Source organism: Anser cygnoides, chromosome 8, assembly GCF_040182565.1.
Source record: "Anser cygnoides isolate HZ-2024a breed goose chromosome 8, Taihu_goose_T2T_genome, whole genome shotgun sequence".
Classification (NCBI taxonomy): Eukaryota; Metazoa; Chordata; class Aves; order Anseriformes; family Anatidae; genus Anser; species Anser cygnoides.
In genome coordinates, this window is record NC_089880.1 from 21,373,947 (window position 1) to 21,398,669 (window position 24,723).

General features: G+C 35.0%; 1 protein-coding gene across 9 annotated transcripts in view; it reads left to right on the plus strand.

Moving 5' to 3' along the window:
* Positions 1-24,723, plus strand: part of USP33 (ubiquitin specific peptidase 33) — a 36,112-nt gene that overhangs the window by 3,541 nt on the left and 7,848 nt on the right. For 3 of the 9 annotated variants that reach the window (XM_067001413.1, XM_067001411.1, XM_067001414.1), the window contains 17 exons: positions 1,760-1,894; positions 2,917-2,970; positions 5,055-5,117; positions 8,213-8,365; positions 9,639-9,738; positions 11,016-11,085; positions 12,172-12,285; positions 13,023-13,101; positions 15,002-15,422; positions 15,846-15,986; positions 17,566-17,678; positions 19,094-19,265; positions 19,367-19,471; positions 20,054-20,087; positions 20,936-20,981; positions 21,727-21,907; positions 23,165-23,291. In XM_067001413.1, the coding sequence (XP_066857514.1) occupies positions 1,760-1,894; positions 2,917-2,970; positions 5,055-5,117; positions 8,213-8,365; positions 9,639-9,738; positions 11,016-11,085; positions 12,172-12,285; positions 13,023-13,101; positions 15,002-15,422; positions 15,846-15,986; positions 17,566-17,678; positions 19,094-19,265; positions 19,367-19,471; positions 20,054-20,087; positions 20,936-20,981; positions 21,727-21,907; positions 23,165-23,291 (2,108 nt within the window). Of the gene's footprint in view, positions 1-1,756; positions 1,895-2,916; positions 2,971-4,061; positions 4,227-5,054; positions 5,118-8,212; positions 8,366-9,638; positions 9,739-11,015; positions 11,086-12,171; positions 12,286-13,022; positions 13,102-15,001; positions 15,423-15,845; positions 15,987-17,565; positions 17,679-19,093; positions 19,267-19,366; positions 19,472-20,053; positions 20,088-20,935; positions 20,982-21,726; positions 21,908-23,164; positions 23,292-24,723 lie in introns of those variants that run through there. The other 6 variants (XM_067001412.1, XM_067001415.1, XM_067001417.1 and 3 more) reach the window with 4 other exon arrangements.

The window sequence follows — 24,723 nt, forward strand, 5'->3', positions numbered from 1 at the left end:
GTTCAAACCAGAATTTCCAATATGACAAAGTTTAGGAGTTTTTGCCTGAAAAACTATTGTTTTTGTATATGAAGTCTTTCAGCAATACTGCTAATAGACACTGAGCTGAGGAAATATTTCTCCAGCTGCAGCTTATATTCAAGACTAATGCTTTTTAAAAGTCCTTTCGTTGTTCCAGGAAAGAGGATTTAGACCTCATCATGAAAAAATCCCAAGTTATTACTTTACCGTTGTATTTCTAGCCCTGTGAGCTTAGATCTCAAGTATTTTATTGTAAAGCTCTTAACGTGACATATGAAAAGACTGAAAGATATACATGCATACTTGAGTATGTTATATATATATTAATTGTATATTTATAAAATATATTTAATATGTACATATATGCATGTTTATACATGTGTACAATACATTTTTATACAGTAATGTTATATCCTATTTTAATAGGAATAATATGTAATACCAATTTTATACACGTGCACACATTAAAAAGGTGTACACACACGTGCGTTTGCATACACGGGCACACATTTAAAAAAAGATCTCTGATAGTTAAAGGGAACTGAAATGACTCTTGACAGAGGGTTCTTATTGCAAGACAGTAGAAATAAAGACCAGGTCAAAGATAAAAAAAAAACCTGGAAGTTTACTAGGCAGCATGTAGGAGATGCCTACTAGGCAAGGTTTTGTGCCAAAGCCCCAAGTTACTTAATATTCAGCACGGATTGCTGATGCTGTGTGACCCATCGGGTAGCTGAAGGAATGGGCCTAAAGCTGCTAGAGCAAATGAGAGAAGTGGAAAGAGATGTTGGTAACAGTGCCAAAGGCTGCAAACAGATCAGGGAAAGTGCATCATTGAGTTAGGCTGGAAACTTAGTTGCATGTCTTGATAAAGGAAAGCTAGATTGGCTAGGTGAGTAAGTGGGCAAAGAAAGTTTAAGACTTCTTGGGCTTAAGAAATTGATGCCTCAGTAGTAATCCTTGAGTGACAAAACTGGAGTGAGAGTCAATTGGAGTACCTATGTGAAAGTAATGTTACCAAGTTCAGTTTTCTTATTTTGCTTTCGTAAAACATCAACTCTATCCATGCCGCTGTCAAAATAATAATCACAAAGAGATTGGATTTAGCATTCCTTGTTTCTAATAAGTCTGTGTCCGCATCAGAAACCCTGGATGGACAGAGAGAACTCAAATGAGAGAGACTTGCTGAGTCATCAGTACTACATGGGAGTTACAAGTTTGTTTGCTTTTGATATATAATGTGCTGGTATCTAGAATGATTTTTTGTAAATAAATAAAACCAAGATAAGGTTTCCTTCTCCCGTGGCAAGCAGATCACGTGGCTTCAGCACGTTTCACCAGTGTTGCGTAATGACCCTTTCCAGAATGTACAGGCCAAGCCACCACCAGTTCTGGGTAGAGTTTAAAAACCATTTTTTTAAATTGTTTTATTTTTTACTTTTGGGCGCCATGGTAGAGGCCAGGAAGGTAAATAATTCAGTCACACTGGCTTTGATCCATTCAGGATTCTGTTGGTTTATGCCCTAAAGTCAGAAAATAGAGGAATGCATTTTAGAGCTCAGCTGTATTTAATTTAAACTGTTGGATTCCCTTACTCTTAATAAGGTATTTATTTTAACTTACTTAAAAATGACACATTCTTGTAAAGGCTATGTATATTTTGCATATTGGATATGTACTTTTGCTGCCTACTGCAAGGAATAGGATTTTACTTATTCTTACTTCTGTTGAAAAGCAGCTTCCTGGTCTTGGAAATTCCAGCTGCAGGATCTTGGAAAATACAGCTTCTGAAATGTCGTCACTCAGCAGCAACTGCCCCCACTTGGAATCAGTGGGTGAGATAACAAAAGAGGAATTGATACAGAAATCTCATGTAAGTTGTAGCTCCTTCCTTCTAACTAATTAATTGTGATCACTTACTTCAGCTGCATACTTTGTCATGTATCGCTATGCAGAAGATGTGCTGAAGTGTTGAACATAGGATAAAACTTTCTGCACTGCAGTAGAAATGTTTAAACAAAGTATTGGAAGAACTACGGGCTTTAAAGCTGAAAAACTCTTTTGCCATACTTAATGCTTAAGAGTACCTTTCCCAGCAGTGTTTTCCAAAACAAATCTTTTAATGTCACTTAAAAGAGATAGCATAACACTAAGCAGAACTTTATTTTCAGACACTGTCATTTTGGCCGTTATTTGATTAGAACGTGAAAGTAATATACTGTGACTGGACTTTAAGTGGAAGCTGTAAAAAAGAAATTTATGCTTAAGTTTTTGTTGGATCACAGTTCACTTTCTGATGGAGGAGTCACAGGTTGAGAACCTGACCTTATCTGAACTCTTGGTTTCCATCTAGTATTAATAAATGATACAAAAGATTTTTGTAGCCCATTTTAGTAGCTGGGATGCGATGAAAAGTCAACCTTTTTCTGTCCATGGTGCTAAATTTCTTTATTTGAAAGTATAGCAGTTGATTTGCTGCTGAGGGGAATAGCATTCCTCTAGTGTTGCATCTTTTGTAAATCTTTGCAGGTAGTGATGATTGTATGGAGCATGCAGTTGTTACAAATTCTGTCGTTTTCATTTCTCTTTGTTAGATTGATAGACAAGACTAGTTCTGAGGTTTTTGATGGTAATGTGACATAAAATAGCTTTATTTAGAAGATTTTTTTTCTTTTAAGAATCTCAGATCTTAGATTTTACTAGAAAAAATACACAAAGCTTAAAATCAGGTGAAATGAAACAAAAATTGAGTTAGTATTAGCAGATTCATTTTTGTCTTAAATTTTTCAGTTGATAGTTGTTTTTTACAGTATATTTTCTCATATTTTCTTGAGGTTGTGGTTTACTGATGAAAGTAAATGAAATAATCCTTTGCCTATGCATTTAATTTAACAGGGCACTTGTCAGGACTGTAAAGTTAGAGGACCCAACCTTTGGGCATGCTTAGAGGTAAGTTGCTCAGCTGAAGTCCTGTTCTAGTAAACTGCAAATAAAAGTTGGTGGTAATTTAGTTGTTGTTGTTGAAAGAAACAACTATAATGAAGTTCTTTTTAAATAATAACTTACAATTAATTTGAAATAAAACCTCTCATGCATTTTTTTATTTCTAAAATGTTTTACCTTCTATCAGGTACATATCTCTTGTAATTTAAGAATATTGTGTTTAAAATGAGATTTTTGGATAATAAGCTGGCATGTTAAGGGTTCTTGTTTTACAGCTTCTAAGAATTTTTTTAATCTTTTTCCTAGGTCTGTAGGTTTTAAGATAATTTATTATTCCTGAATTAATTAAGCTACTCTTTCTAAACCTGCCTTAAAATTTGTAGTAATAACATCCAGCAGTAAATTATGACTTTTTAAGAGTATAATAATATATACTGACTTTTTTTATTTGTAAGCAAAATAACTAAAAAAAACTTTGAAACATTATTCAAACTTCTGAGTTTTGTAGTCTTTACCCTGTGTACAGTTCATTCTTAAATATGAAATTGCCTTAGTCTTCTTGCTGTCTACAAAGAAAAAGTGTATTTAAAAAAAAGAAACTGAAAATATTACTTCAGATTGATCTATGATACCAACAGGGAAGTATGCAGCAGATATAGTTTTTAAAATGTCTTGAGTTTTTTAGACATAGAGCTCTTCTCAGAAGTTGAGATTCTGCTCTCTAGGCTTGGTTTCATTTCTTGGCAGAATAAAGTCCTGTTTAAGTCCTATCAGGAGGATCTTTAGGCTGAGATGCAAACTTGTAGGTGTATGTATGAGTACTTTCAAAAATCTACATCGTTGGTTTCCTTTTAAGTGCATTATTGTAGCAGTGAAGAGATCAGATTATTGTGATCCCTTTATCAATAAAAGATAAGGGGGAAACAGCTGTTGTTTAATGTCTTTTTCTGAGATTTCTTGAAGTTTAATTAAATATAAAAACTCTTTGGGGAATAACAAGACAAGTAGGCAGAGGTGTTGAGGCATGCATGAACCTGGCAGGTGGGGAAGTGCTGTGGAGCTTAAAGCTTGTTTTTGTTTTTTTATTTCTCACTTAGAACTCTTGGACTGTTTTTGAAAAACTTAATTTCATACAACATTTCCATAGGAGAGTTTTCTAATTACAGTAGGGCACTTAAAGTGTCATGCTGTGCTACATCTCCTCTTGGATGAATTGGCATCTTGCCTTCACCTTTTGTACATAGAAAAACAGCCAGCACATGGTGAGATCCCAGCATGTTAACTATCTATAACTTAACCAATATCTGTGATTATTTAATATAGAAAATCGAGTCTGTGTCCAGCTGCAACTTAATTGTATAAATTAACATGCTTAGTGTTACACAGATAACATGCTGTACCTTCTTACAGGATTGTCTTGGCTCATGCAAATGAGGAATTACTGAAAATTGCTTGAAGATTGACAGCTGCAAGATTGCATACTCAACTCAGCCAAATATTTTTTGTAATTAGCACGATTAAAATCAGCAATTACTTTGCATCTTTTAATTAAAATATAGTAAGTTCTTAACCATATAGTGCTGGAAAGCCTTATTTAAAGGTTAAAAAAAAAAAAGAAGAGTGAAGTAATACTATAATAAAGAGGCATAGTAGATAGGGACATAAAGGCATTTTTGAATAAATGTGTCATGTTTCAGGTCTTTTGTAATTTGGTATTTTAGACACTTAACTAACTTCATGGTTTCTGACACAATCTCTACCAAATTATGAGTTGTAAAAAAAAAAAAATATATATATATATATGAGAGAGACGTGAATCTGAACAAAACTATCAAAAAAAAGACCCCAAACAGCCCTATATTCCGGGTGTACTGCCTACCAGTGAAAGGAGTTGAGTTAAATCTTGCAGCATTCTTACTTTGCTTTAGGTGATATTTAACACTTACTGTGCATGTCTCTTGGTTTGTGTAGGAACCTGCAAGTTTGAAATATTAGTGAATTTAAAAGGGACTGGCAGTATGTTCCTATTCTGTAAACCTGTTTGATACTACGTTTTAATTCTGTATGTTTCTTCGTATCTTGCTCAACAGAACAGATGTACATATGTTGGCTGCGGTGAATCCCACGTCGATCACAGTACCATCCATTCCCAGGTATGTATATTTGCTAGTAATACAACAGCTTGAAGCAGTGAAGTAGAATTACAGAACTCTTTGATTCTGTTTAGTGAAGCCAATAATCTGTTAGCATAACCATTTGGAAGTTTGATTCTCTGTTTTGGTTTTTCTCTTACAGAAGCAGGTCTTACTGGCTTAGGGGCACATGAGTTTAAAATCTTTGGGCAGTTGCATAATTATTTATGTAATTCTGGCACCAGTGCTTCTTAAAGAACCATGGTGAAAATTAAAGAAAGATAATAATAATAAAAAAAAATGATTTTCAAGATCCATAGACAAGACTTCTTGAGTACTTAGACTGAAGTACAACATAAAAGTTTAACTTGGGATTATGGCTGCCTAATGGATAAGAGGAGGAAAGTTGTATTAATGAAGATAGAGAGTAGAAGACAGGAATTAAAAATTATAAATTACCAGAAACAGGTGCTTTGTTTCTGCATTATGGTCACTGTTCTGGTGGCTGCAGATAAAAACCTTGTAAGCCAAGGTAAGCATATCCTTTCCTGCCAAGTCTGGATTTTAGATCCAGCTCGGTAGGAGCAATGGCATGCATGCACTGTATTCACCAGCACACCAAGTTCTGGCAAGGGTGGCCAGCTTGAGTGCATCTGTTTGGATCTTAAACTTACTATCTCTTCAGAGCATACACGTGTACAACTGGAACAGTTGCCAAAATGACACAAATAAGCTGCATCATTCTTTCTTAACAAATCTTTTCAGAATCACCGGCTTTCTGATTAAATTAAATTCTTGCCACTAATTCATAATTAATTAGAGTAAGAAAAAATCCAATAGAAATTTCATAGAAAATACAGCAAAGACTCCACACTGAGCAATTTTTGGTCCTTAAAAATAAAAAAAAGAAAACCAAAGCAAACAATCCTCACCCCCACCTGGTGAACATCAATGAACAAATAGTATATACTCTGCAAGAAATTCACTTTGCATTTTACCATCACTCCTGAAGCAGGGCCTAGTGCATATTTATATAAATCAATATTGGATTAATATAAGTCTATATAAATGTGCATCTCTTTAACTAGGTATTTAAGCTTATTCATGGTTCTAAAGCCTTTACAATAGTTATATAAAGGGGCCACTTGTAGTGCAGTTGGGTAACAGATGGTCCCTGAATTTCTTGCCTATAATTTTACACCTTCTGGCTTTCTATTGTAGCATATCCCTGTTTCACATGCTGTTTTAGCAATGTTAATTACTTACAAGGTAACAAACAGAAAGGGAATGGATGGCTTTACTTGATGTCAGTGACATCCTTGTCTTGATTTTTCTCATTGATTTAATTTTAATTTTTGGATAGTAAGCCCTCTTCAGGATACCAGTCTTCCTAATTCGTTATCTCAAGTATTTAGTGGTTACCTTTATTTGATCTTTGTGTGTCTTTTTTTTCTTATGTGATAATCCTTAACTGATTAGAATGACAGAGAGATAAGGTTGATGGGAATCATTTCGATTGTCACAAGTTTCCATCAGCAAGGCTCCCTGTACTGCAAATAATTATGTTCATTGTCTCCACTTTGTGAAAATTATTAAACCGTTGCCCTGGAGACTTCTAAATGTTTGTGCAACAGAAGCTGCAGAATCAAGCATAGTCTTATGATTAAAATATTCTAGGGTACTTATTTATTTTGATGTTTCTGATAAGTTTTGAAGGTGGGAGGGCTTCTTAATGAAACTATAGCCCACATTTTGTATTAAAAGCATTGTTCTTGTACAAGACCTTACTAAATGAGGGAACTTGGAACTCAGACATCCTGCAGCTGTTGTATTATTTTCCTAATTTCTAGCAAATCTCTCGTCTATAAAGCTGTCCAGTGCTACCATATAAGGAAGAGATACAGGAAAGAGTGGTAAAAATCTTTGGAGTTTAATAGCAGCTGTTTGCACAATCTTAGAGTAAGAAAAGAGGTTAACAAAAGAAAGGTGAAGGTTAGAAGCTTAAAATATGCTCCATCTGTCAAATTTTTATGTTGCTGCATAATGTGAAGCTGTCAACGAGAGAACTAATTGAGTCTAGAATGAATATTTTGGTATGAGCAGCTCTTATAACAGACCTAAGAATCTTGTATTACTCTTCTGTTTGATTGTTAAATGGCCAGCAACCTGAATTTCATACAGCAAACTGGTAGAATGAAACACTGTCCTTACTGTATAGGAGGAGGCTGCTATTGTGACTAACAGCAGACATTGAAGGTAGCTTTACTGTGAATTTTAACGCTTTCCACCACAATGTCAGTTGTGGTTTAACCCTGCAGGCAGCTCAGCACAACATATCCATTTGCTCATCCCCCACCCTCCCAGTTGGATGGGGGAGAGAATCGGGTCGGGGGAGTAAAAGCTTGTGGGTTGAGAGAAAGACGGTTTAATAGGACAGAAAAGGGAAATAAATTATTCATGTGCGTACAAAACAAGTGATGCACGACGCAACCGCTCGATACCTGCTGACTGATGCCCAACCCATCCCTGAGCAGCAGTCTGCCCCCTTACCCTGGCCAGCCACCCCATATTAATTGTTCAGCATGATGTCATATGATATGGGACATCGCTTTGGCCAGTTTGGGTCAGCTCTCCTGGTTCTGTCCCCTCCCAGTTCCTGGCGTACCCCCAGCCTCCTCACTGGCTGGGCAGTGTGAGAAGCTGAAAAGTCCTTGGCTTAGTGTAAGCACAGCTCTGCAACAATTAAAACACCAGCATGTTATCAATGTTATTCTTGTCGTAAATCCATAACACTAGGAGGAAAATTAACTCTATCCTAGCTGAAACCAGGACAATGCATTTTTATTTTTATGACACATAAGTATGTCAGATATGACAACGGCTTAAATTCTGATTGTATGTTGTTGCTAGATGCGTGACTTATACTAAAAATGTGTTGTGCAGTTTACACGAAAATTTCACTAACCGAATTATTATTTCTAAATATTTTAATGCGCATATTTATTTCATTGTTGAAAGATCCAACGTTTTAATACTCCTGTTCTACCTTGCATGTGCTAGTATTTAATTATTCTATGTTTCTGAATCATAATCGTGTTTTTTTTATCCTACTTTAGGAGACGAAACACTGTCTAACTGTCAACCTTACTACACTCCGTGTTTGGTGTTATGCTTGTAGTAAGGAAGTATTTCTGGATAGAAAATTAGGATCTCATTCTCCGCTACCAAATGCAAGACTGTCTCAACAAACACAAGAAAATAGTGTACAGGTATTTTTTAACCCAATGAAGCACAGCTGTAGCTTTGCAATAAACTTCGCCTTCTAATAATTGAGGCACTGACTTTTCCTTTTTCTTGTGACTGTAGTTTCTACTCACTTTTCTGTTTTTATAGAATTTCTCTAAAGAGACAGTGCCCATCTTGTATGTTCAGTCTCTTTACCCCATGCTTTCTAAGAATGCTGTTTTCATCCTAGTGTCTAATTGTTTGTTAATCAGCAGGAATCTGTAAGGTACAGAAAATGTACAGGATTAAATTTAAGGCTAGAAAATGGGAGATAGTTCACCTGTGCTACCCATTCTGTGAGCTCTTGAAAATCTTTTAAAAGCATAAATGTTCAGTACAATGCATGTAACTGAAAAAAAGGCATTAATTCTTATGTGTTTAATGTACTTACATAAAACTGACAGGTAACTCAGTTAAAATGGATACAAATACCAGTGCAGCATTTATAATAATGTCTTCTTTGGGGAACAGAGCTGTAGAAAAGATGATGCACAGGTTGTGTGCATTTTTAATTACTTTTGAAAATTGAAGTTGCACAGGAATATGGGCAGTCTTTCAATACACACCAGCATCTTAATTAGAATAGTACCATTGGATTATTTTTTCTAGTATCTATTAACCAGAAGTTCTGTTGACTTGATGTAAAGCTCGGTCCAGACTTCTGAACTTCTATTCTATTACAATTAGCCTGTTTTAATCTCCCAAAGAAATGGGTATAACATACAGAAAAATCAGAAGAACTTAAAAAGCCTGTTTCATGTTTTGTGTGGAATTCTTGTTTGTGTGCTCGCAAAAAGAGCTTGTCAAAGAGTGTTTGCCTAATATTCTTTTTCTCTATTTGTACATTTGTTTCAGCAGTTTCATTTGTCTTCGTTAAATGTAGTGAGCCATCTGGTGGCATATCAAAAACACACATAGTAACTTTTATGTGATGACTGCTGTGTTAGCATTTCAATGCTGGCTAACTGATTATTATCCAAAGGAAGGAAATGCTATAGCTTGCTTTGTTTTGATTCTTCAGCTCTTGTCATAAAATCATGCAATGTTTTCACTGGTAATCTGAAAACAAGGGTGTGTTCTTTCTGGGTAAACTTTTATCAGGGTAGCTGTGGAATCTGGTTATTCTCACTTTAAATGAGATTTCAAAATGTATTCACATCATCTGTAGTTCCCAGTTGGTGAAATTATGCTTAAGCTTAAGAAGAAAAATGATAAATAAAAGTAAATACGTGTTTTTTTTCTTTTTCTCCTTAAAAGGATTTTAAAATACCCAGTATTCCCACACTGAAGACTCCATTAGCGGCTGTATTTGATGATCTAGATATAGAAGTGGAAGAAGATGAGTTAAAGACTAGAGGTAATAAAAGCAAAATCCAGCACTTTATTGCCCTTTATCGCATTTGTCTGTCTCCAAGTCTGTTTTCCAGCTATGTATTAGTTTTAATTAGAACTGTTTCCTGTTCTGCTCCAACTAAGATCTTTATTTTCAGTTCCACCTTAATTGCAGCAAGCTTTACCTATCTTCATAGCAGAGGCTGTGGTGATATGTAATATACCTGTGAAAGTAGCAAGAAAAATAAGAAAGAATGTTGGAATAATGTTTAGTGTAGCTGATGTTCTAGACACACTGGGAGGAGTAGTTTTTTATAAAATCTGTTCTAATGTTTTCTCCTGTCTAACCTAAAAAGTTCCTGGTTTGAATGCTTTTCTGCAATTTGGCTAAACTTTTTCTGAGCCTGTAGCTTACAAGTTTGGTTTTTTGTTGTTAGTTTTTTTTTTTTCCTCCTTCTCGGTAACAGATTTCATGCACTGCCAAACTTGCAGATATAAAAGGTTACACCACCCCTAATATACAGCTAGTGTAAAGATGAAAATCAGAGTGGGTGAAACCCAAAAAAGTGAAGTTTTAGTTTTTCATTTTCGTAAGAGAACATCACGATTATCTCTTAGAAACATCAAACTGGTATTAATTGTTTCAGAAAGGATATATGTATTTGTGAGAAAGAAAACGGCAGTTAAAAATAATTTTCCGAAGGCATTTTAGACCATCAGACTGTTTTATTTTTGAGATGCCAATGTGTATGTGAAGGCAGTTTTTCTGTCAGTGATGGTAAGAGTTATTCTAATTTATGGATCTTATTTCTCCTTTACTCATCTGCTACCAGTGTTCTCACCCCTAAGTCTCCTGGCATTGGCCAAAAAACCTGCTTCCCCCCTTCTGTTGTCTGGCACAGTCTTTATAGATATATCACCACCACACTAATTTGCCATCTGCCCTTAAATCATTAAATCATGTGTTTTATTCCCAGTTAGTTTTTCCTACTAGCGTGTATATTTGTGTTTCTTATTGTCCTATTAATATTTTGGAAAAGTAAATTGTATGGAAGTAATATAAAAGTAGAATTTGTTTTAGTTCCCAGTAGTATTGATGTGACTGTGTTCATATGTTTATCAAATGTAAAACTCTTCAGCTCCATTTAAATTCTGTTCTCAAATTTAAAATTCTTTTTAAACGTTTTTATTGAATCAATCACTGGAATATATCTTGATGAGGAAAGAAGTCTCATCAAAAACTTTATTTGCAACACTCCAGGCTGGAAAACAGACTTGCTGAATATCCATTCTGTTTTTCAGGTCTAACAGGATTAAAAAATATTGGTAACACTTGTTACATGAATGCAGCTTTACAAGCTCTTTCCAACTGGTAAGGAAAATGGATGTAAATAACATTTTATATTTGCTTGTACATGTATTTTTTTTCAAGATTGAATTAAAGACTTTGATGGGCTGGACTATTGTGGAAGACGACGTATTTGTTATTTCTTAATCTTAGACACTGCAAGCAATTGTGTCACTGATAGAAAAAAGTGTTATGGTATATGGGCTAGGCAGTTTTTACCCTGTTTGATTTCAATTCCTCACTGTCCTAAATGAAAATATATGCAGTTCTAGAAATGAGAAGAAAATCTAATAAAAGCTATTAATTTGTTTCGTCCTATAGAAGAAATCAAAGGAAACACGTCTCATTTTACAATTAGGGTTTATTCTTATGTTAAGATCAAAAGGTCCAATTTGGTCCTTACAAACAATGTATCTGGGACATTCAATGCTAAATCACCCTAGGAATGCCTAGAACACAATCTTTTCATCCTATTGGGATACCAGTTCATGAAAGAAATCTGCAAAAGCTGAAGAGAGAAACACTATCCAGCTGTGAAGTTTCTTGCACTGGGAATGGTTAGGCTGGTACAATACTGGTACAATGCCCCCTCCCTGGAGGTGTTTTACATCAAGTTAGATGGGGTTTTGGGCAGACGGGTCTAGCGGGAGGGGTCCCTGCCCATGGCAGGGGGTTGAAACCACATTAAGGTCCCTTTCAACCCAAAGCATTCTATGATTCTACAATATTTACCTAGAAACCACGTGGCAATACTGGATGTTAGAGGAAAGATTTAAGATGTTATTTGTGGACTAGGCTTATGGTGATGGTTGCTGTAGTGGTATACATGTATTTCTGCTAAGACTAGTAACAGTTGCTTTGTATTTGAATCCCAATGGAACATTTCTGGTGCTTTTAATAGAAGTCAGAATGCATTGGAAGAGCAATGTTGCTGTGCTGCTGAAGTTGTCCTGTTAGGAAGTGCTTGGCTAAACGTTTTAAGAATGTAGGAAATGGAATTGTTCAATTACATAATAGTATTACACTTTATTAATAATCTTGTACGAAATGTGGATTTACTTTTGTATTTTAACAATATGACAAAAATATTATTTCCTTCTTTTTAATCAGCCCACCTTTGACACACTTTTTTCTTGACTGTGGGGGCTTAGTCCGAACAGATAAGAAACCAGCAATTTGTAAAAGTTACCTCAAGCTTATGACGGAACTCTGGCACAAAAGCAGGTATTGCATTATTTTGTTGATAAAATGAATATGACTATAAATGAGTTCTGGAGTCATAAAGGATGGATTAGTCTGTCCTTGATGTCTAATTATTTTTTGTGGGGATGGGGGGATCACAGAATTGCTTTCCTAAAGCAAGAAAGCCTAACTTGCAGGATTTTTACTTTCCTTACAGCCAGTTCTTTTCAGTATCTACCAGTGATAGACAAAAGGTTGATGTTATTTACAGTAACAAAGATCTGGCAAGAAAGTTGATAAACACCGTAGAAAGTAGCATTGAGCTTTTAAAAGTAAGTTTGTATCTGTGAGAAATGCATCTGTTTCACTACTTCATCCTGTATCTTGAATCTACATCAATGATTTTTCAATTGCTTTTATTTCCTTCCATAGAATTTCTATTTCTAAGAAAATACTTCAAGACATACGTAGACTGTTAAAGAAATAGTAATTGTGCATAGTGCCAGGAGTATGTCTGATTCATCATCTGATTATATATAGTACACTAGAAATATAGTGTACAAGGCCTGATATAGTCTTTATTTCTGTCAGATGACGTTTTGTTTTGGATAGGTAATTGAATTACCAGTAGTATGGTTGCTTAAGATTAATATTATTGGTTAGACATGTCGTACTTCAGTTGCAGGTAAAGTCATGATCCCAGTAAATATGGAAAATTTCACTTAAATGCATACTTTTTTTTAATGTTTTATGTATTTAAAACATTTTATTTTTTTTAGGCCAGGTTCTGTTGTTCCAACTGGTTTATTTCAAGGAATTAAAAGTGTTAATCCAACTTTTCGAGGCTACTCTCAACAGGTAAATCTTCCTCGTGTTTTAAATGTGCCAAAGCCATAAGGTTATATTTTTTAAATTTAAAGTTTAAAATATCATACTTACTATATTTATTTAAAGCAAATTCAAAACAAACTTCCATTTATGTGCTTCAAATATCCATAATCTGAAATAGAAACATCAACATTTAAGTCAGCTTTTAAGTTTATATTGAATTATTGAAAGGCTTTTGAATTTTGAGAATAAATCCTTTTTTTTTCAGTGTTCAAAAAAATTGTTAATGTGGAAGTTACTTTCTTTTTTTTAAGTTCACAGTTTTGGTGAACTTAAATTACCAATTTTCGTTTAGTAGCTTTAAAAAACGTGTATTTCATCATTGTATTCAAACGTATTGCATCACTGTGGGAACTGTATGTTGGTAACCTCTTAAATAGGCACAGATTATCATATAGTAAAAGCACTTTTCAGATGCCCAGACAGTTTCATGCTGCATTGATACAATTTGCAGTACTTTAGTCCAAAAGCTCTTAATAGAGGAGAAATTTAACCCCTGTAATTAGAAAAGCCTGATAATAATATTCACCAGATTTCAGGAGCCTGCTCTTACTCAAAGGAATTTTGCTTTAGTGTGTTTCATATTTGTGGAACAGAGGTTTAGAACGCGTTCTGGTGTTTAAATGCTGTACGTGGCTTTAAAGTAAATGTTTAAAGAGTAATCTCTTAGTTAAAATGTTTTTAAATTTATTAAGAGTTGCATGAATTTCCAGAAAAGTAGAAAATTATCAGTCTTGATAACTTAAAGGGTTCTATATGGAAGCTTAGTTCTTGCAGCTTTGAACACTGAGGAGAATATCTTTTTCCATGCATAGTAACACTTAATGAGACATTTTTAGGTTCTGCCTAGATCACGCTGTAGTTTTATTTTTAGTAGGTTTCATGGCAACAATTAAAACAAGGCAGGTCTTATACGACTAGCACTATCCTGTTTCACAGCCTCACAAGTTGGACAGCCACATCCAATCTTCAGGAGGGAAAAAGGAATTCTTTTGCTGAAGGAAAAACGTATATCATTTAATCTATCGTTTAAAGCCTTTAGTCTCCTTTTTTAATAAAAAAGATTACCAGAAGTAGAGATATTAGATTTTTCTTCATTACTCAAAATCAAATCTAATAGCTGTAATTTTTACAAAAGTAACAAAATATGCTTTATACCAAAAATCTGTGAAAAGAATGTTTTCTGGTCCATGCACCAAGCCGCTGTGTGGATTTTTGTATTGGTTGGCTTTTAAAATAGTATTTCCAAATGTGGTTTAGACTTCTGGTAATATTTGACAGCTTCTTGTGGAAACACTGATAGTTTTTGACTTTCCAGACTTGAGAATTAAAATTAAGATCTTGTTGACAGTTTGATGCAATTGGAAAGATGTGCTAAATAGACCATAATACATTTTACATTTTAATAAAGTACTTCTGTGTCCAGTGAAAGGAAGGCTCTAATTGCTTTACTGAAGGTGCTGCATAAGGTTTTAAAAACTGTCCTAAAATATTGCATTGCCAGTAAAGCTGGAGCCTGACCACACTGCTGGTAGTTGAGTTACATTCATCATTCATACATACAATCCACAATCCAATATTTTTGTTAAAGTTGTCGAAATAAGCTTTCTGGGAATTGAAGTGTTTTGAAGGCAACTTGTATGATAAGCTTCCTTGTGATGTGCAAGAAATGGATGCAGGAAACAAATATCTGATCTGGAAATCAAATTTCTTTTGGACATTAGACCTGGGACAGAGGAATTTACTTCATTCTTCTTTAATTTTTTTTAGGCCAGCTTCTGGTTTTGTTCTAGTTATCATATCCTTGATACAATTTTAGTATCTTCCAAATATAATGGAATAATATTGTAAAACTTGTTTAAAATCCTAGGATGCACAAGAATTTTTGCGTTGTCTAATGGATTTGCTTCATGAAGAACTTAAAGAACCTGTTGTAGAATTGGAAGATGCACAGCCTATGAGCGTTGAAGAGAGTATGGAAGTAGACAAGAGCCAGTCGGATGTAGCCTTTCAGTCTTGTGAATCCTGTGGTACCTGTGATAAAACAGAAAATGAGGCTATTTTCAAACCTGTCCTAGAGGATCCTGCAGAGACAACTATGTTAATACAGGACGATGAGAACAACTCAATCACATCCAAAGACTGGCAGAAAGAAAAAATACCAAGCAACAAGCTTAACCGAGCAAGTTCTATGGAAGACTTGGAAAAAGACATAAACACTGCTTCAGAGACAACTGAATTTTTAAACAATCAAGGAACTGTCAAAGTACAGATACACAGCAGATTCTCAGGTAATACAATACTAACGTGCAATTGACATACTCAAATGCTTAGGTGAAATACCGGTGTGGGTGGAAAGGAGTTGTAGAATATAGTAGGGAGGTACAGGTCAAGCAGGGAGACTGGATCTGTTTGTAAACATTGCGCTTTCTTAATTTATTTTTTCAGTTTAAGTGCTCTGAATTCAGTATGAATTCCCCCTGGAAAGCTAAAAATATGTACTTGGTAAGGTTTTAGATAACCCAGAAGAGTGGATTTTTTTTTTGGTTTTGCTTTTAACTTAAAAATACTTGAATTAAAACTATGTTTCATTCCTAAAAGTCCAGTGACTTGACAGTATGGTTAGATAAATTACGCACCCATTGTGTCAGTTCATTCTGCAGTAACTTTTTTTGCTAGAATTTGTGAAATAATAATGCAAATCTTAATTGCAGAGTACATCAATGATGTCCACATGAATGATGTATCTGGAGTCCAAACCCCATCATCAAATGAAGGGATGAACACACGCTTATCAAACAGTCCTCCAAAATTATGCTCATCATGTGCTTCGTTGACACCAGTCCACAAAAAAGGTCTGTGTCCTCTTTTTTTTTTTCCTTCCTTCTGGCACCGAATTTGTCCATTTTACAGTTTTCATTTGTCCATTTTACAGTTTTCATTTTGTTGTCTCTTGTACCTTTACAGCTGATTTTCAGACTTGAAAGATATACTCTGATTTCATACTAGCATAGCAATGCATTGTTGTCGTTTTTAAAGGTAGTGGGGTTGTGTTTTTTTCTCCTTTCCCTAGTGGAGAGAGGGAGTATTACATAAGCTTGACATGTAATAAGACTCCTTTTACTTCTGTAAAATTTTGATTTTTTTCTTTATTTGGAAGCACAAAGGGTAATCGTCTCTGCTTTGGGAGGATGGAATAATAATGCTTCTAGACAAGTTTATCAATTGCAGTGGTTTGGAGAGAGCAAACTATAGGAGACGTCAATACCCGCAGAAGGAAATAGAACCTAATACCTTTCAGAGATGATGCATTGGTTCTTCAGAAGCTTCATCAGTTCAGCATTTTTTTTAAGACTTAAGGATCCATGTGTACACGTACTTGTACGTGTTGTAGCATATTTGGTTTGGTGCATTTAGATACAAGACAGTACAGTTCTAGAACACAAGGCACAATATATGAATTTTTGGCTTTATTCATCTAACAGTAGAGCATCTTAACAAAAGTTCACGTTTTGAAACATATTTTTAAGGTTACCATTAAAAAGCTGGCAAACAACTTTAATAGTGTGATCCTCTTTCATTCAACCGACTGTCCAGGATAAATCCTGAAAGTGTTCTCTTTATCCTTTTAATGTTTTAGCGTTGATGTTGAATGTTGAATGATCATAATTTGGTGGACTTGAATCAATTCCCTTCACCTCCTTGGTGCATTTGTTCAGCAGTTACAAGACTGCCTCTATAGCACTGTCTCCAGTTTTGGCTTCCCTAGGTTCTGGGTGATACTAAGTGGCTGAAGTCTGTGATGGAGAAGGCCAAGAGCACTGGGTTTGTTCATCCCGGAGAAGGAAAGGCTAAACTGGAGCTATTGTTGTCATAGGCATTTAATTGGGTGGTTGTAGAGAAGGTAGAGACAGATTGCTCTTGAGGTTGTGCAGCAACTGGAAATGGATGCAAGTTGCAGAAAGGAATTAAGTATTGAGGGAAATTATTGAGTATTGAGGGAACAGACGCGTATGCAGTAGAACTGACTATGTGAGTAATGGAGAGGCCATTTTACTATGAAGGTGGTGAGGCACGGGAGCAGGTTGCCCAGAGAAGTTGTGGATGCCCCATTCCTGGAAGTGTTCAAGGCCAGGTTGGAATGGGCTTTGAGCAACCACGGCAGGGGGGTTGAAACAAGATGGTCTTTGAGGTTCCTTCCAACCCAAACCATTCAATGATTCTTACTGCTTAAGTAACTTACAAGGATTGCCTGGTAGTAGCAGTAATCTGTCTGTGTGATTAATAAGAAATATTTAGTAAACAGAAATGGGGCCTTGGCCCATAATCTAATCCTAACTACATTATCTCTAATTGTATTATTCAAAGTTGAAGAAAAGAAGAATCCACTATATCTTACATTAATTTCAGCATTGTCTTTCTGTTCTCTTACAGTTTCAACTGTGTCATCGCCAAAAAGGAAGAAGCGCAAGAAGTACAGGAGTGTTATCTCTGATATATTTGATGGGACTATAATAAGCTCAGTACAGTGCTTGACTTGTGATCGGGTAAGTAAGGAGGGGAAGTTCTATACTTTAATTTTTTTTTCCAGCACAAATAGCTGTAGCCTTATAGACGTAGTCATTTTCTAATAATTTTATTCTATTGTGGCAGACTTGTGGCAAGGTAAGGCTGTTCCACACTTGTTTTCTTAAATCCTATTAGCTTCTACTACCAGCACCTTGTGTTTAGACTAGCATTCTTTCACTGAGCTGGAAACTTCCTCAGAGCTAAAAATAATGCTTTGAGAATTGGTTTACAACAAGGATGGAGGAAGAAATTTCAGCAACTTAACTTAGGTTATGATTAGTTTCTGGAATGTTCTCAATATCATAATGCATACCTCCTGTTGTGGTAAGTTCACAAGCACAAAATGTTACATAGAAAAGTAAAAGACAGTAGTCCAATCATGTTGCTTTAACTGTCTTATCTGGTAGACTGAGGTTAAGAAAATTGATGTCTGACAAAATCCAAGTAAAGACATTTACAAGTGATATAAATCACTCACTGCTTTCTGAAGTTGTCTTCTACTGCAAGATGTATATTATAAGAACAGTTGGTCTTCCTGTACTATTGGCTTATAAAATTATTTGGAAGAGCAGAAAAAAACAAACTGAACAACAATTATCTAAAGATGTATAGTAGACCACTGTAGTTTCAAAGTAGCAGTACCAAATATTGGCTATTCAAACCTTTGCGCTGGGACAAGTTTCCTGGGCACTGGAACAGGCTCCCCAGTGCATTGGGCAGTGGTCACAGCTCTAAGCCTGACGGAGTTTAAGAAGCATTTGCACAGTGCTCTCAGAAATGTGGTTTCATTTTTTTGGGGTGGTCCATGTAGACTCAGTTGCCATTGTGGGTCCCTTCTAACTTGGGGTATCTGATGATTCTATGAACATTTGGTTTAAACCTCACTCAAGTGTAGCTGCATGTCCCTACGTCTTTCCTTGTTTTAGTTCTAATAATACCAAGACTCTGGGGTGATCAGCTGAGAAAATTCAGTGAGACCTATATATAAATATATATATAATGCTTTCTTGATATTTTAACTCTGTGACTGTGTGATTGCTAAATCCAAAATGGGGGAAAGAAAATGCACAGCTGAAGCTTTCTGAAACTAGCTTGCTTGACTAATAGGAACCTGAGACAAAATCTTAGGGCTTTTTTAAATTTATTTTTAGGAAGAACAATAATTACTGGAAAATAAAAGTAAAAGTTTCAGTGATAACAACGTGCAATTTCACTCTGAAATGTTATTTTTCTTCCTCTTTTTTAAATGAATTTCTCATTTACTGCTAACTTGCTACCTAGTGTGATCAGCGACTGACTGTACAATAACTTAGTTACTGTTAACATTTACATAAGAATAAAGAGAAACAGCAATTAAATTAACTTTATTTTTTTCATTTGTTTTCTCCTTTAGTTGTCTGTAACCCTGGAGACTTTTCAGGATCTGTCCTTACCAATTCCAGGTAAGGAAGATCTTGCAAAACTCCATTCTGCAAGTCATCAGACATCTCTAGTCAAGGCAGGGTCATGTGGAGAAGCATATGCCCCCCAGGGATGGATAGCTTTTTTTATGGAATATTTCAAAAGGTAAATGATACTTACCTTGTTTTATTACTTATTTATTTTGAAATTCCAGTTTCTGCTCTTCTGGCAGAACATTTGTTGGTTTTCTTTCTTTTCTGTCAATGATGTTTCAGGTTTGTTGTCTCATGTGTTCCTAGCTGGTTTTGGGGTCCAGTTGTAACCTTACAAGATTGTCTTGCTGCCTTTTTCGCCAGAGATGAGCTCAAGGGTAAGAGGTTAATTACATGAACATGCTGCTTTTTTCCTCCAATTATGATAAAAATATTAGTATATTCTTTGCTTTTTATTCTTTGCAATTAAATGGAAGCCACCTATTAGCCTATAATACAGTCATTCCTTGCTCTTATGGGATCATTCATTTCAAAAAGGTAAGCTTCTCATTTAACTGAATATTTTCCCCAGAATTGCCTATGAAAGCTGATTTAGAAATACCGAATGAATATGAATTTGGTATAACAAAATGGTATCACCTGAAGGTTTATAAAAATTTCAAAAACTACTATATTAATAGCCATTCTCATAACCTAAATTTTGACATGGTAAATTATTTTGCTTTTAAATTCTGTCGCATCATCTCTTCAGACTATTCTGTGCTTCTTAGTTTTATGCTTTTAATTATAAAGAACTTCTCAATTTAATTGCTATGCCAATACTCTTACTGCAGATAAGCATTGATTGCAACCCAAAGACAAATTCTCTTGAAACTTTTATGTATCCAGTGTTTCAGCCTGAAGGATAATCATTTGGGTTTAGAGAATAATGGCTGTTTTTCTTCTCTCAATATTTGCAGGTGATAACATGTACAGCTGTGGAAGGTGTAAAAAGTAAGCTAGCTTTTATCTGTTTGTTTTATCTTGTTTTGAGTCCTTTAATGTTTCTGTTAGTCAAGAGACATTTATTTCCTTTGGATACGTCACAGTACTTTTAATCCTTTTATACCAACCTGTGCTCCTGCTGCCAGAAATTTAGTATTACAAAGATGCAGGAGTCAGGAAGCACCAATTCACTGTACCATATTGCAAAACGAATGTGATACATACTTTTTCACGTTCCTTGCAATTCTAGACTGTTTTTTTTTTTTGATTGAATGATAAAATAAAAGCTTTTATCTGTCTATTACTGGCAGCCTAGCATTGAGATGTAGTAGGTCACTTCAGCGTGTGGAAAAATTTATCTGTATAGATTTACACACACATGCATGCACGTGTGTTAAATACTAAAGAACCAAGAAACAAAAGTCGTCTGAAGACTGCTCAAAGCCCTGTATGGAAAAGGAGCATTATTCTTTGCTATATTGCTGGCATCTGCTGTGTATAACTTCTTAAAAATAAACGTAACTGGTTTCTTTTCTTTTTCCTTTTGCTGAATAATCAGTTTAAAGGTCTTTCCTTTATGCTAAGAGAAACAGTTAGCTGGAACTTGGTTATCTGTAATTGCTGCTTTGACTTTTTCCGCAGTACAGATTGTTTTCTTCTGAAACATCATTGTGTGTATCATTTTGGCTGTTCCACGTCTAGTCTATATTTTGGGTTTACTGATGTTCACTTAGTATCTTCACTTATTTTGGGTTTACTTAAGTTCAACTTAGACTTTTATTCAGCATAGACTTTCATAGCACAATAAATTGAAACCTTTTAAGAACTAATCGTGGATTATTCTTTGCTTTGCTTAGGTTAAGAAATGGAGTGAAATTCTGCAAAGTGCAAAAATTTCCTGAGGTACTGTTACTACATGCACTTAAAAGCACTTTTTCTGCATGATTAGGAATGTGGTAAGGCTTAAGAGTTGCATTAGTAAGTTGCGTTTATAATGTTACGTTTTGAAAGCCTATATTGGCATTTGTTTTAAGAATGCAAGCAATATTTGATTATTCACCTTGTAGAAAGTGGACCTGGTGCATAAAACGTAAAGGTAGAAGAATTTTTTTTCCTTTTGTTATTGTCAGCCTGCAGAACGTACTTATGCTGTAAATCAAAACTAAATAGCACAGCCAGACTGGAAATCTTTTCAATAAGTCATGCTTGTAACTTTACATTTTAAAAGTAATCCAATTTTATACTTCATGAGTTGATGGCTGCAATAACCAGGAAGAATTCATGTCCCCTGTGACAAGACAGTGCACTATGCACATTAAGAAAGAGAAAAGGTATGTCTCATTGCTGCATCAGTGTTAGTAACAGTTCAGGACTGTCCTTTTATATTGTCAGTAAAGTAAGTGTTTGATCATAAAAAAAAAATAAATCACAAAATCACAAATTCGTTTGGAATTCCTTGAGCCTCAGTTGATTTTAAAATAATAAAAAAAACCTGTGCAACACAGAGCTTGTGATCGTTTTCCTCAGGCCATAGAGAAAAGTGATCCTTTTGAGGTGATAGAAGATGGCATAGTACAGTATAGTTATTAAATATCAAATAGTAGCATATATATTTCTTCTTGAGTGAATATGTTGATCCTTCTTACAGATACTGTGCATTCATCTCAAAAGATTTAGACACGAACTTATGTTTTCCACAAAAATTGGGACCCATGTGTCCTTTCCATTGGAAGGCCTTGATCTTCAGCCTTTCCTTGCAAAGGACAGTCCAGCTCAAATAGTGACTTATGATCTCCTATCTGTCATCTGCCATCATGGAACTGCCAGCAGTAAGTATGAGGTTAATTGCTTTGCATTTGCAGTTAATATTCACATCAGCACTTCTGTTTAAAAATAATATTGATATACTGAAGAGTAAATAGATGAGTGGTTAATTTTAATGTGGAAATTAAATTCTGTGATTTTTACTTTATAAACAATAAGATGGCTTGCTCTTAGCGATTACACATCTTTGAAATTGTATGGTGCTCCTAAATAAAATTGAATGTGGAGGGAAAAAAAGATTCTGGAATAGTAAGTACGTACTATATGCACTACTGAAAATGAGCTGTGTAAATGTACAAATAATGTTACATCTCAACATGTGACTAGTTAGCTGGTCAGCTCTTATGCATAACTGTTGTTTGTCTAGAGTTTTGATGCTTTGTATATCTTTTTCTTGGAAAGAATTCACAAAGCACCATGAAGATGTCAGTAATCTTTTTCTAAAGACATTTGCTCGAATGATCACTGCCAGTTAATCCCACAATAGGGAATGGATAGTGATGACTAGCTGAATAAACTTCTTAGTGCTATCTGTTGGGTTTGTTTCTGCCCCAATGTTTTCAGCATTTGTAAGATTTAGAAACTGGGAGAAAGAAAAGTTTGAAGCAAGAAGCCTGAAACTTCATAGTTTTTTTTTTTTTAAGTTAGATAACTGCTTCTGTTCCCCAGACTTGAGGTAGCCATTGTTTTCTGGATGCTGTTTCACTTTCCATTTCATGCTTGGTGAATGATACTTCCGTTAATAAATTCAGTTGTTGTTTGATTATTTAAGTATTGTCAGTTGGATATGTATTTTAAAAATAGTAGTAATTTAAAATGTATTATGAATAGTATTCAAAACGGAGTATGGTCTTGATATCATGTAGCTGTTAAATATCTGTGCTAATTTCTACCAAAAAAAGATTGAAATTTGAGTTCATCAAGGAAACTGATTTGTGCAAATTGTTCAGATGGCCTATTTCTGATTTGAATTTTGTGGTTCAGGAATGTGTTACACAAGTGGCTTGAAGAATTCAAGAGTTGCTTGAATATGCTGAAAATGGTGTCTGACTTTCCACTGTCTGTTAGAAATGCAGGAAAAAAAAAAAAAGGCTGATCCTGAATTTGAGAGAAGTTAATATCCATGTCTTGTCTTGCTAACAAATTAACACTTCTCCCATTTGAAATATTTGCTTTTTGGGCTTACTCTGCCATACATGAAAAAGTAGTAAAATGAGTGGCTTTTGCATGCTTTTAAATAACCCTTTGTTCTAACACTCTAGGTGGACATTATATAGCTTATTGTCGAAACAATTTAAATAATTTGTGGTATGAATTTGATGACCAGAGTGTCACAGAAGTATCAGAATCCACAGTACAAAATGCAGAAGCCTATGTTCTGTTCTACAGGTAAGAAATTACAAGTATAACGATATGAATATTAGTCACCTTTTAAGCAATTGGGCAGTTTCATTCAGCTTTCAGAAATTAGCTGCTCTGGGGGAAGAATTTGACCAACCACAAAAGCCTATCTTGGAGAGGGACTTAGTTCTTCAGTTATGTTCTTAACACTTGCTTCGTCACTGCTAAAACATATAGAACTTGAAATAAAAACTAAACCTGCAAAAATATAAAAATAAAAAGATGCCTAAAAAGAGAACTTGAGGTAATGCATTACCAGTTCTAACAGTTGCCTAGTTTTCAATTAGAGGAAAAGAATTCTGCACAAGGGGAGATTTTGTATACAGACTCTGATTGTTAAAGCTCTAAAGGGAATTGTGGAAACTCTTTAGCAGATGGGATGTGGAACAACAGGAGTTTTACTGTGTTGTAATTTAATTTCAGGGAATTTATAGGCTGGTATTTTCCTGAAAGTCAAAATGAAAGTCAAGAAGTCATGTTATTATCATCTTCAGTCCAAGGAATTTTTGTACTTGAGTTAATAAAAGCAACTTGACTCAATTTTCAAATTCTAAGTTTCTGGTATCAACATCAAATTTCCACTAAAAGTTGACTTCAAAATAGCTTGTGTCAGGGTTGCACAAGAAATAGGATGTGTTCTGATAATGTTCTAGCTTTCATTAGGACCACTTATACTTGTCACCACCTGACCTAAGCCTGTGAGTCTGACTCAGTAGGTCTTTTAAAAGGAATATGTAAGTCATGCTGTAGTGTAAGAACACTGTACCTGATTGTGGGCAAATGTATTAAAAACAAAATACATAATGAAAGAACAGCGTTCCTTAAGTTTGATTTTAAAAAAGAATAAACCCACAAAATACTACCAAACGCTCTAATGTTATTTCAGCGCTTTTCTAAAAAGCTCGGTGGAGATACATATGCATTTTTGAATTACAGCTGGAAAATGAATTTACCTGCGTGAATTTCATTTTCAGAATTTTACCTTTTTGTTAAATAATTTTGATCTGAATTTTAAAGTGTAACTTATTTTAAACTGGTTCATACATAGCATTTGGTTTTCCTTCTCTTTTATTGTTTTGCTATATTGTAAGTAGTCTTTGCTATAGCCATTAGGTTTATCTAAAGGTTTTCTACCAGGTATTTGAGTCCATGTTGACTCCATATATTAACTGAGGTAGCCCAGCTGTTGTGCGATGCTGAGTCAAGTTTCATGTCAGGGGTTTGGAGGATGGAATGAATGGACAAATGGTTCAAACCTGCCTTTGAAGAAGAGAGATTCTATCCGGTATCAATAAAGAGAGCAGAGAGACTTCCATTTCGACAACAGCAGCAGTTTTAACAAGAAAAATAGGGGAATTACAGAATCTATTGTTCAACCTTAATTCTGAAGCTGCGTAAGGAACATCTGTCACAGGAGGAC